Source organism: Phyllosticta citriasiana (genome assembly GCF_038021145.1).
Source record: "Phyllosticta citriasiana strain CBS 120426 chromosome Unknown IWZ02scaffold_3, whole genome shotgun sequence".
Lineage (NCBI taxonomy): Eukaryota > Fungi > Ascomycota > Dothideomycetes > Botryosphaeriales > Phyllostictaceae > Phyllosticta > Phyllosticta citriasiana.
The window spans coordinates 1,216,391-1,228,702 of NW_027117280.1; the positions used below are offsets into that span (position 1 = coordinate 1,216,391).

The 12,312-nt window shown below is 54.1% G+C and overlaps 3 protein-coding genes across 3 annotated transcripts; 1 reads left to right on the forward strand and 2 right to left on the reverse strand.

Annotated features, from left to right (window-relative positions):
* Positions 1 to 4,336: 4,336 nt before the first annotated feature.
* IWZ02DRAFT_488234 (putative cation efflux family protein) lies at positions 4,337 to 5,784 on the reverse strand (the record flags this gene model as incomplete). The annotated part of the gene is made up of 3 exons (XM_066769441.1): positions 4,337 to 4,971; positions 5,069 to 5,470; positions 5,595 to 5,784. 3 exons carry the CDS (start codon positions 5,782 to 5,784, stop codon positions 4,337 to 4,339), a joined length of 1,227 nt encoding a protein of 408 aa, XP_066625266.1.
* A 904-nt stretch (positions 5,785 to 6,688) lies between these two features.
* IWZ02DRAFT_366675 (uncharacterized protein) lies at positions 6,689 to 7,320 on the reverse strand (the record flags this gene model as incomplete). The annotated part of the gene is made up of 2 exons (XM_066764362.1): positions 6,689 to 6,949; positions 7,009 to 7,320. Coding segments are annotated over 2 exons (573 nt in total), but the record flags the coding sequence as incomplete, so codon positions are not given.
* A 2,909-nt stretch (positions 7,321 to 10,229) lies between these two features.
* Positions 10,230 to 11,964, forward strand: IWZ02DRAFT_181364 (glucan 1,3-beta-glucosidase). The gene is made up of 3 exons (XM_066762298.1): positions 10,230 to 10,467; positions 10,517 to 10,791; positions 11,005 to 11,964. Exons 1-3 carry the CDS (start codon positions 10,415 to 10,417, stop codon positions 11,925 to 11,927), a joined length of 1,251 nt encoding a protein of 416 aa, XP_066625268.1. The 5' UTR covers positions 10,230 to 10,414; the 3' UTR covers positions 11,928 to 11,964.
* The last annotated feature ends 348 nt before the right edge of the window (positions 11,965 to 12,312 follow it).

Genomic DNA, 12,312 nt, shown 5'->3' on the forward strand with positions numbered 1-12,312 from the left:
AGCGACCCAACATGCCGACCGTTTACAACTATTGACAGCCCCGGGAACGGTTCCCTTCCCAAGCATCGAATGGTCTTGCTTCCTCATTCGTCACACCTTGGCTGCCTCGCCTTTTGCAACCTTTCAGCCCCCCGTCTTTCAATTTCGACCGGCGCTACAAGAACAATGGCTTGAGTTTAGCTCGCTGATGAGCTTCTGCGTCGTCACCCATGCCGACTCTTTTCTCGCGGCACATTGACCACAAGGCTGCGGGGTGACGGTAGATGCATGATGAGGATTAGTCCTGGTAACAGCGGCGTTGTCAGCGACCTTCGAGTCTTCCCGCTTTCGCAATTAGTCGGCCCTGCACATTCAGGGAAGGATAGTGGCATGCCATCACGACGATCGGCAAAGTTTCGCAAATACGGGCACTACATTGACGATCAAATCAAACACTCTGGCGTTTGCAGCGCCAAGTAGAGAGTGGAGTGGTGTGGAAAGCGCAAACTTCCAGGCGGAAACTTTCAAGGACCCTTCATCAGATTTACAGGCCAGCTCGTGTATGGGTATAACCCTCGGTCATCGCCTCTCCATTATGGACGGTGTCTCCGGCGAGCACATACGCCTCGTCGCTGTTGCCTCATCACTGCACCAACCTTGTGTGGATCGACCCCACATCCACCGCATGGGTGTGTCTCCCTCGGCCTGCTTCAGCCGTCCATGCAAACAGTCTCGACGCCTCAAAACCCTTCCGGCCCAATGTACAGCTTTTTCGCCGAGGCCATCACCCACGGCATTCACAGCGACTCATGCTGTCCTCGAGCATGATCCCCTGCAGCACGACTTTTACTTTCTGGTACTTCCTCATTCCCCCTTCTGTTCCGTTCTGTCTTCTTCTCCGTTCAAACACGTCGAGGACTTCTACATCTTGCGGCTTGGACTCTCATGCGGCATACCACTGGCGATTGGGTTTGCGACACTTTGATTTCGCCTTCGGCCATTTTGTTTCTCTTCTCTCAGCTCTTTCACTTTCCCAAGAAAGACTTTGGAGCTATCAGACCGAGCATTAGAGTGCGCAGTGTTGGACGCTTCTGGTGAATGCGATACGATGCCGCTTTGGGGACGAACACGCGGTATCGGCGTGATGGTGTGTCTTGTGCAGTTCGACATGGAGCATGGTGTCGCCAGGATTTTTTCGCTTTTCTTCCCTTTCTCGCTTTCCCTTTCGACCAAGCGACTGCTTTTGCGATGCCATTGACGACGAGTGAGCGAACAAGCCAGTGGCTCTGGTGGTATGGCGGAGGAAAGGGGGAGCTTTTGTATGTATTTCCGTCTTGGCATCGAGGACTGCTTCTCTGGATGGATGGATGGATGGATGGATGGCATGGAATGAAAGGAATGATCACTCAGGTGATGATGGAATTGGGCAGACATGGAGGAATCCCCCCCGATTACGCCAGGTGTGCGGGCACTTGGAAGAGTTCGGGTGGATCTTCCCTCACTAGGTACTTGACTTACCTGCCGAATTGATTGATTTGAAAAGTTGAAAGCACCTCGATGCTACCTGCCTCTCTGTGTCGAGAGACATGCTTATGCCAGACGTCACTTCTCGCTCAACACCACCTACCTTGGCAATTATGACACGTTGAAGTACCGATTGTCCCAGCCTCCGCCATTCATCACCAACAGCCCCAACAAAACCAAAACGCATGCAAAATATTCTGGCATATGTGCGTGCGTACATGTGAGCGAGCGTGTGTCGTCAAAGACATCTCCTGATCAATCCGCTCTCGCCTGTCGTACGCCGTTGTTGTTGCGTGTCTGCGCATGCGCACTGGCTGGCCGCATGCATGATGCTCTGACCGTCGTTGCACGGCGCAATGTTGACAGCAGCAAGGTCCAACAACTGTCTGCGATGTTGCGGGGAACTTGGCTCGAGCTGTTCGGCCCACGGTGCGTGGGATCGATGGACGGAGTTGTTTGGACGGCAAATTTCATGCGTCTACGGTGATGAGGACCTGCACTATGATTTTATTGTAGACAAATTACATCATTCGAAGGAAAAAACTGTCACTCAGGATAATGGCAAACATGCAACTTTCGGCAGTCGCCTCGTGCAACCACAGAGCTGGACGCCAAAAACGTTTCAACGACATCCATCTTTGACCAGGCCCAAAAGTCGCGACACCAACCCGGTCCACCACCACAACCAGGAACCCGCAAAGCGCACGGATCTGCGCTACAAGTAAACCGATCGTAAGGGATTAAATTCGACAGGCAAAAAATCGGCGCCTGAAAAGTGAAGAAAACCAAAGGAAGGTCCTGCTTGCTGTGCATACGATGGTAAGAGAACCTAAGGCAAGTTTCGCACGAGTGAACAGCTTGTTCGCCAGTACACACGAAGCTTTCCCCCGTACGCTCTCGCGAGCCATTGCCGATTCAACACAGACTTCGCCGACTGCGAGAGGAGGAACACTGCGTTCTCTATTTCTATGAGCCAGTCTATCCTCCAAGCTATTGAAGAGCATCCACGCGGTCTGGATTACTGGCATTTGGCAAAGCGGATGCGGCAACTTTTTCGTTGGCAGTGAAGGTGGGAGAGCTCACGGGGAGTGTTTCGCTGGAACATTGACCATTATCGCAAGACTCCTTAAGAATTATGAGGTCAATGTGATATGACGCGCGCCCTTATTGACCTACGTGATGGCGGCTGTGAAAGCAGATGTAAAGACAGCGATTCTCTTCGCCCATGCATGTTCCGCTGCTACTTCGAACAGCAAGAAGAATCCCAGCTGCCCACAGATCTGTTTGCTCGCGGTCATTTTATTTGATCAGCTTGTAATGTACAGCGATTTCAGGCATTCAAGATTTGTCAAGTCATTTGAAGTTTTCCATGGTGATGTCAGTCAAGTGACATGTTACTGCGGGCCGGGGGGAGAATTGCATCAAAGTTATTTACTTACGGCTTTAGGCGCTTTAGCATAAAGAACAGCGCTGGCAACAACTCAAATAGGGCCAACATTACGTAAAGACGGATAAAAGTCTCACATCGTCCGCCAATAATCTGAGCCTGTGTGCGTGTGAATGTAACCTGGCTTCTCGACAGCTCTGTTTTGGGCACTTCACTCCCGCGGAGAGTCCCATTATAGGGATGCAAAAGGCAAAAACCTACCATTGCCTTGTTTTAGACTTCCACCACATGTCGACGATGATACTTTTAGGCCGGGCTTCAGCGTTAGTAAGTTAGATTTTTTTTTTTTTTTTTTCAACTCTCAGTCAGGCAACCTTTTAAAAAGTCTAGCTTCTAGCTTTTTAACCCTAGTCTCTAGCATTAAACTTGTATACATGTGAGAGGCTATACCTTAGAGAAGCTGCCGGGCCAATGAAAGGGCGGAAATCAACACAAATTTTCCTCTGTTCTCCCGTCCTGTTCAGGTTTTTTTTTTTTTTTTTTTTTTCTTTGAAATTGATGATGCTGAACTCCGGCCGAAGAGTACGATGATCGACAAGCCCCCTTCCGCACTTTGTTTGAACTGCCCGACTCGAAAAGGCACATCCAAAGGAGAAAGTGGAAGCAGGTTCCGTCTGCCCAAGTGAGCTGTCGGAGGGTTTGCCTCCTTTGAGCACTTCATGAGACTGAAAGACTGAAGTTAAAGCGCGTCTGGAGGTTAAATTCATACTTTTGATATCCACGAGATGGGCGCTCAACTCGCGCAAAGAATGTGGTGGCTGTCGGCCTTAAGTTGCATAAGCATTTGACTGTTGCTTGTACGCAAATCTTTTTGTCCTGAAGTCTGCCTGTTCGCCAACGCGGCTGCTCAGAAGGCAATGGGGAGTTACTCCGCGGAGCAATGAACACTACCGAGCAGAATTGCCAGAGCGCATCACCACGCATTGCAATACTACCGAAGTTTGCAAGAATCAAGACGGCAGCCCAACAACATCTCTACAGAGAGCACGAAAAGGGGAACAGGAACAGAACAAAATTGGGGAGAAAAGCCAGTCTTTTCCATCATATGCCAACAGTGCACACTCATCTCATCCAATGGGTATAGCGCCGCACATCGTACAAAACGGACACAGACACCGCCACTTTGTCGATCGACCTGACTGACCACCGCCACATACAAGCGTACACCGCCACGGCCCAATCCGGAAGCAAATGATGCGCCGAGATGTCGTCTCTCTCTCTCTCTTTCTCTAAGAAGTCAACCAATGACCGAGGAGAACGTAAAGCACTTTCAGTACTCGAAATGCCCCTATTCCAGCTCTTTCTACAGCTTCCCCTTCTCTCACAATTGGAGTTCTTCTTCGTCGTTCTATACATAGATCGTAGACAAAAAAAAATGAAAACAAATCACCGCTTCTTCTTCTCATCGTGGCCATGGCCATGCTCGTCGTCATGCTCCGGCGTACTCCTCGCACTAGTATCAGCAGCGATGAACTCGTCCAGAAACTCGGGCCCGTCGCTGGGGCGGTCAGCAGGTACGAAGCGCACCTTGACGCGCTTGACGCCGCGGCATCGCAGGCCGATGCGCTTGCGCACCAGCTCCTCAACGCCCGCCGACTGCTCGACGCTCCAGTGGCCGGGAACCGACAAATCAATCTCCATGAGGTAGTTGGGCCCGCTCTTGACGCCTTGCACGTGGCGGATTTGTACTTGCTGGAAGCTGTCGGCGGCGGTGGCTCCGGTGAAGAGGCCGGCGTCGGTGAGGGCGTCGGTGGTGGCGCGGCGCACGCCGTCCTTGGTGTCTTCGTCGACAGTCACGTCGACCAGCTCGCGCATAGCCTGAAAGAAGTTTTGATAGCCGGCTTTGACGACCATGCCGGTGATGATGAGGGAGCCGACGGGGTCCAGCCAGGCGGCGTTGGTTGCGAAGTTGGAGGCGAGGATGATGCAGGCGGTCAGGATGGCCGTGTAGCTGTCCACGCGGTGGTGCATGGCGTTGCTATCAAGGACGGTCGACTTGCGCTCCCGGGCAACTTTACGGGCTGTGGGGAGAGCGTGGATGTTAGCGGGCAGTAGGAGAATGCAAGATTATCTCGAGTTTTGCGATTTGGAGATCTGACGGCCTGGTCAACGACTTACTTGCATATACTAGCCACTCCTTGACGGCGGCAGATGCAAACAATAACCACGCGGCATTCAAGCTCGGGGCCTCTGCTGCCATGTGGCTTGCGCTGTGACTGTGACCCCCATGGTCGTGGCCGTGGCCGTGGCCGTGTCCTAGTCCCAGGAAGTCAAATTGGGACAGCATCTCGGCCAATTCCGGGGCGAATTGCTGGCTCAGAGTGAGCACTGCAGACCATCCGATTCCCAGACCACCCATGAGCAACAGCGAGGACACGCCTAAGCTGCCCAAGCTCTCAATTTTGCCAAATCCCGTGGGATATCTTTCCGACGGCGGCTTAAGCGACCATTTCACCGTAATCAAAGTCATGATATCCGACATCATGTCCGAGAGAGAGTGGAACGCATCCCCGATGAGCACTATTTTTGCCTACATTAGCCATTGTCCCATTCTGTCACCCACGTCTCTTGCGTCCTGGCAGCAGTAGCCGCGTAGACTAACGGAAGCGCTAGTCCATCAGACGGGTTGATCGAGGAGACGCACTTTTGCTGTTCCAGTAGTAGCCAGCCACACCCTTCCCTATAGCCAGCACTATATTGAGAAAGAGTCCTAGGCGCGTGATGCGCACTGCGGCGTCCTTCTTGTCATTGCTAAGCAGCAGCGACGGATCGGTGTGATGGTGATGATGGCCGTGACTGTGACCCGCATGGCCGCGGGTCTGGGTGGCTGTCATGGCTGGGTTTATGACGATGAGGCTGTCCCGGCGGGAAGCGCAGGTGGTCAAAGAAGTAAATTGAAGATGCGGCGGCAGCGCGGATGGAGCCGTGGGAAGCACGACAGAGCGAGCGGCGGGCGACGCAGGAGAGGACGGAGCGAACGACTTGGAGGTGGAGGAGGCGGTCGAATTGCGCAGACCGTGTAATCTTACATGCGAAAGCTTGAGACGCAAAAGGGTGGAGGATAGACGTGGCCCTCGATGCGCCGCGGCGCCCATCACCCGCGCACCCGCACGGAACGCGTAACACGGACAGGTCGGCGCGCCATGGCTTGGGGCAATGCGCGCAAGCATAAGGAAACAAAGAGGTCGAGATGAAGCGATTGGGCAGGCCTTGTATACCGAGCAGCAAGTTGAGGCTCTGGGCGACTTGTCTGCGGTGCTGGAGCAGGATTGAGGTCAATGAGTCGGAGAGGAAGGAATCCACTGCACGCCGAACCGGCCAACCTGATGATGCCATCTTTTCCGCTCTGTCATCCCCACCAGCGCCAGGCACTCCCTCTGCGCACTTGTTCCCGCGCAGCCAGCCAGCCAGCCAGCCAGCCAGCCAGTTGGTCGCAATTCGTATGTAAGCCTGAAACTGAACATTGCAAAGCTACGGGGCCCACCCATCTTCTTGGCGCTTGCTCAATCCACGCAAGGAAGCTTTTGCCCGCTGTCATTCAGGAGTCTAAAACCACCAGCCAATCAGAGTCCTCCTGTTAACCGCCGTCCATCCATCAACACCTCGCCAGACAGCCACCCATCCAAATATGTACGCAGAAACAAGACCAACGCCTATATCTCTGATGATGCCGCCGTGTAGAGAGTCCGAGCAAATGTCCAAACACCCATTTCACCCTTGCTTGGCCTGTGGTGGTTCTGGTGAGAGCATCGACTGAATAGAAGGAAACCCTCGCTGCGTCTTAAGAGTGTCGGATTTCGAGCTCTGTTTTTGATCCTGGGCTTGTTTGGAGGGCCCGGCTCGATGTGGACCAGCATCGACTGACGGGCCGCATTCCTCTGCCTCGCTCTCAGCATCCGAGCCACCGATGCCGCTGTCTTCGCCTTCGTAGTTACCTCGTTCCTTTCGCTGTGCTGCTCGATGTGCTGCCGATAGGTTCTTGAGGCCACGTTCCATGCACTTCGATGCTATTCATTAGCCTCCAGTTCCCCAAGACAACAGAAATCTCCTGAGCTTACCTTTGCCTCAACCACTGCCCACTTCTCCCCAACCCGTTCTGCGAGGAGGCTCCACATCTCCTTGCGGACATTCATGTACTCTTGGGCAAGCATCTCAAGCTTGAAGCCATCAAGGTCCTCGGCGTTGCGACGCTCCATCAGCCTCTCGTGGCGCTTTCTGCAAGCATTCGGCGTTTTATTTGGAAAATAGCGAGCAGCAATGGGTTGCCAGTTGAGGCCTGATGCCCGAGCTTGCATCAGTCTATCATCGTCCTCTTTAAGCCACTGAGCCGTGCTTTGTGATGGGCCTCCCGTGGTTGAAGCAGGCTGGACTTGGAATGGCTCCATTCGGTGGTTGTGGACCGATGATTTGACGTCTTTGGGCATGACGGGTTGATGTTGTCTCTCGCGTCAAGGAGATTGATTTCCTGATGGCCGTTCCGGAAGTAACGCTGGTAGATTACAAGTGTATTACGCGACTTGTAGGGAAATTGATGACGGAGATTATCGATTACGAAGAGCGGAAATGGATTCGAGGAGAGTATGCAAGGAAACAAGAGGAAGACAGAGACAAGGGAAAGTACGAGTGTGAATTACTGGTGTATGGTCTTCCAACCCCAAGGCTCGCCCCCAAGCCATATATACCAACCAGTGCGGCGCAGCGGGACCTTCTTGAGCAACGATGAACTACATTCCAGTGGCTGCGCAAGACCACGGCCTTGCCTGGTCTGTCGTCATGAAACGTCTTCCACTTTTGGGTACTCGCCATGCGGCTCAAAGAGGAAGCCAAAAGAAGCAAAATTAGCAGTCTTTCAAACTTGAAACCCTCGAGCAGCAGTCATTCACATAGCCGCTCCGTCGAAAAGACGGGGTGCTGCTGCTTCTGGGCCTTGTGAGTGGCCGGCCGCCACCATGAGACCCCGACGAGGTCCTCAAAAGGGTCCAACAATGCAGGGGTGCGATTTCTGTGTGGCTCTAGGGCGGCAAGCCGGTGACGTTGGCCAACGGGTGCGCCTCTACGGGTGCGGCAAAGTCAAAAGGCACCACGGTACGCGCCTTGGGGAGGTGTAGTCTCGCGAGCGCGATGCGGCTCGGCGGCTACAGGCCATGTCGAGGTTGTCGGCGGCTAGAGAGGACCAACTGTGCCCGAGTGGATGTGTTGCCTTTGGCTCCCCACACAACACCACCTTTGCCCAAGACAGATGGAAGATGATGACTGCTTTGAGTCGGTCGATCCATGGCTGAAAGACTGAAAAGGTCGTTTTGGCAAGAAGACCGTTGTGGATGAGGTTTCAGCCTCTGCCTTCGCCACACAGCCGAGCCAGTTGAATCTGACCTCGAGGCGCGGCTGCCATACAAATTGGAAAAGCGATGAGCCGTTTGGAGATTGTGGAGTAGTTTCTCGTCAATCTTGAGATGGAGTGTTTGTCGGCCAGCGTCGAGACAGACCACGCCCGTCTAAGCTGAATCTGGGCAGTTAGGCGAGTGCCTGGCTCCCACCATCCGCGTCGTACCCGGCCATCGACGCCGTTTCACTCCAGTTTGCCCGGGCGACTCTGTCTTCTCTACCGTCGGCTCCGACAAACCCATGATGTTTCTGCAATGATTGGCTCCGAGACTCTACTCTCTTTTCTTTTTCCTCTTCTGACTTGGTGGCATCCGCACGACCGGCGCTTGAGATTCTGCCTCGGCCATGGCGCAGGCGGTGGCTTTGCTTGCCATGGCTGTGATCGCGAGCAGTGCGTCCAAAAGAAAGCAAGCGGACGATTGATGCTTCTTTGACCGTGGCAGGCCTCGTTACGCGCTCGGATGTCCTGCCACAATTTTTAGGACGCGTTGGTGCAAGTTCGCGCTAATTGGCAGATAGGGTCGCAGTGCAGCAGCACCAAAGCCTCGAGCACATGTCAATGGAATGCAGCCCCCTGAGTCCTTGGGTACCCTTTTCACCCATCGAGTGACTTTTGGCTCAGTCCTCATACGAGTCGGTGTCGACGTGGAGCCCTTATTGCGGACGCAGCATACTGCAAACCATTGGCGTGCAGCCACACTTCCTGTTGTACATCCACACATTCGTCCCCTTGGGCCGAGTCAGCCCCTCCAGCTCGTGGCGCCCAGCAAAAGACTGCGTTGGTACAGATGAACCTGGCTTTTTTCACGTCTGACGAGGCTTGGGTTGCCTTTGACGTCGCTTCTGCACGGATTCATCATATGACGGCGAGCATTATGAAGCGGGGTGTTCGATCGAAAAAAGACGACCCCCCGGCGAAGTAAGCCGGCCGCATATGACAACAAGACTACTGTACCTTGCCATGGCAGAGGTTCTTGGTGTGCCAGTGTTCGGAGCCGACCCAGCCTGCAACGCCTGCAGCGTCGGGAGCCGGGATCTCACGGGTCTTACGCGGACCGTCCATATCCGACTTCCTATGCTGTTTCGCTTGGTTTCCCCTTCCGGATAGCTGAATGGGGTGCGTTCTCGAGATACAGCTGCTACTACTGCGACCGGTATCTCTACAACCAAGGCTACACAGCCGTCATGCCCACGAGAGCCGTCCATTGGCCTCGTAGCTCCGATCGCCCAAAAAATTTCCTGCACACCGCTGTCACGCGCTCCCGACCTTTTGGCCCACGTCGTCGAGCCGATTCGTCCACGCCGTCATCTGTAATTTCGGCTTCTTGGACAAAGACTATACCAAGTCGCAAGCCAGGTAGATCATGTGTGCACCCGCCGAGCAGCGCGTGCTCGGGAGGGAGGGCGCCACGTTGGCTTCTGGTGCGCTAAGATCGGCCCCGTCCGTCCACCCGTGTGCGACGCCTCGCTGTCATACGCGAAAAAAAAGGCTCCGCTATAGGCTTCCCGGCCAGCATCAAAGCCACCAGTCCCTTTTGCCAGGACGTCGATCGCTCCTACAGGCTGGCCTCCCATGCTTCGACAAAGCCGAAATCTACTGGATCGTCTTGTATGGATCGCGGGCCTGTCTGCTGCACCCCGGACGCAGGTTCCCAGGACCTACAGACATTGTGTGTCCAAAACCTCGTCCACCCACGAGCAATGCCTAATCCAAGCCCGCCCCTTCACCGCCAGCCACGAGCGCCCCAAAATCCCGGACTTACCCTTTGAGCCGACCAGAGTAAACAGTCAACATGCGCCTGATGTCATACTGCCTGGAGCTAGGACCCTTGTCCCCTAAGTTTTTGTTCTGCTTGCATCCAAGGGCGTCCGAGAAAAGCTGGAGTGCGTGGGTGCGCGGATCTTCAGCCTGCTGCTCGGGATGTCATCATCCTTGCCTCCACGTCGTGGTCCATCTTCATGCTCGTCGTATATTAACCGTAGCGTGCCCCTCCTGAAATTGGCCCATTCACACGTCCAGCACCATCCCATTGAATTGACACCTCTTATAACCCCTTCCAGCTTCACTTCTGATTCAAAATGAAGCTCACTCAGGCTTTGGCCGTGGCATCGCTTCTCCAGGCATCATCTGCGTAAGTCGTACCGATTTATTCAAAAGCGCTCCGCTCACATGGTTTCCAGCTTGGCCATTCCTCACAAGAAGCGTACCTACGAGCTGGGTACGTCACCAGTAAGAGGTGCCAACATTGGGGGCTGGCTTGTCCTCGAACCTTGGATCACTCCTTCAGTCTTTGATCAATATGACGCGTCGCTGGGGATTGTTGACGAGTACACGCTTTGTCAAAATGCCGATAATGCTGCCGACGTTCTCAAGTCCCACTGGGACTCGTGGGTTTCGCAAGACGACTTTCAGAAGCTCGCCGACAATGGCTTTGGGGCCGTGCGCATTCCAATTGGTAAGTCGGCATATCCCAGCCTTCCAATCTGCACCCATGCACCATGTAGAGCCATTGGATCTAGCAATATCCAAGACTCTTTCACATTTCTCAATGGAAGGTGCCTCTTGAATGCCTGCACGACATTAAGCATACAATTCAAGGTCCAGGCCTGAATTGAGTCTGCTCGTTTTGTGGAAATTTGCAAACAGACATGCGACTAACTTGTAATAGGTTACTGGGCTTTCCAAAAATATGGCGAGGACCCATACATCCAAGGAGCAGCGCCCTACCTCGATTCCGCCATTGAATGGGCAAGAAACACTGGTCTTGCCGTGTGGATTGACCTTCACGGTGCCCCTCGCTCCCAGAATGGTTTCGACAACTCGGGCCAAAAGACGTCGTCGCCAGGTTGGACTTCCTATGATTCGGTTTCTGCGACTGAAGAAGTCATAACCATCATTGCCAACAAGTATGCAACGGCAAACTACTCGGACGTCGTAAAGGGCATTCAGCTCCTCAACGAGCCGCTCATGTCCAACCTTGAGGGTGGATTTGATGCAACCAAGGCCTACTATCAGAATGGCTTCAGCACGGTCCGTGGCGTCGAGGGCAGCGAAGCCATGGTCATCATTCAGGACGGCTTCGTCAACCCATCCCAGTGGAACGGAGTCCTGACTGGGGAAGGCATCGAGGGTGCAATTGTCGACCACCACGAGTACCAAGTCTTTACCGACTCGCTTGTCGCCATGTCAGCAGATGACCACAACTCGTACGTGTGCACGAATGCGCAGAACTGGGGCGAGGGCTTTGACAAGTTTGTCGTCGTCGGCGAGTGGACTGGCGCCATGACCGACTGCGCCACGTACCTGAACGGCTTTGGCATTGGCGCCCGATACGACGGCACATACTCAGGTTCCAGCTACGTCGGATCCTGCGAGGACAAGAACGATATTTCCAAGTGGAGCGACGAGATGAAGACTGCCACGACCAGCTATATCAGTGCGCAGCTGGACGTATGGGAGTACAAGACGCAGGGCTGGTTCTGGTGGAACTTCAAGACCGAGGGCGCAGCCGAGTGGGATCTTTTCAAGCTGATTGACGCTGGTGTGTTCCCGACACTGGAGGGCCGCAGCATTGGGTCCACGTGCGGATAGACAGTGCATGCGGCGCGCGACTGCTTTTGGTGTTTGCAATCAACACAGCGCCACGACTCCGCTGAGGCAGTCGTTTACGAGTCATGACCCGTCGTCTCTTTCATACCCCTGTATACAGTGAAAAGCGAGCCTCCTGCACATACGAAATCGAAGTGGTTGGATGATCCGCCACTTATGTGGCAAGTGATGTAAGCCGAAGACGGAGGGAGCAGAGGTCCGGCCAAGGTTAGCTCGATCCATCCAGGGACCCAAGGATTCTGCCGTTTTCCCCAGACTTTTGACCGGTTTACTGGTACCGGCCCGCTCTCAGACGGCCTAATCCCAACTACAACCCTCGACTTCCAGTCTCGTGCCCTCCTCTTGTCGATGCTTGCAGACAGGAACG

Bases quoted from the DNA above. Each gene is read 5' to 3' on its own strand.
- IWZ02DRAFT_181364 (XM_066762298.1), top strand. From the start codon at position 10,415: ATGAAGCTCACTCAGGCTTTGGCCGTGGCATCGCTTCTCCAGGCATCA. The intron at 10,468-10,516 runs GTAAGTCGTACC...CATGGTTTCCAG, and splicing joins CTTCTCCAGGCATCATCTGC to CTTGGCCATTCCTCACAAGA. The intron at 10,792-11,004 runs GTAAGTCGGCAT...AACTTGTAATAG, and splicing joins GGCCGTGCGCATTCCAATTG to GTTACTGGGCTTTCCAAAAA.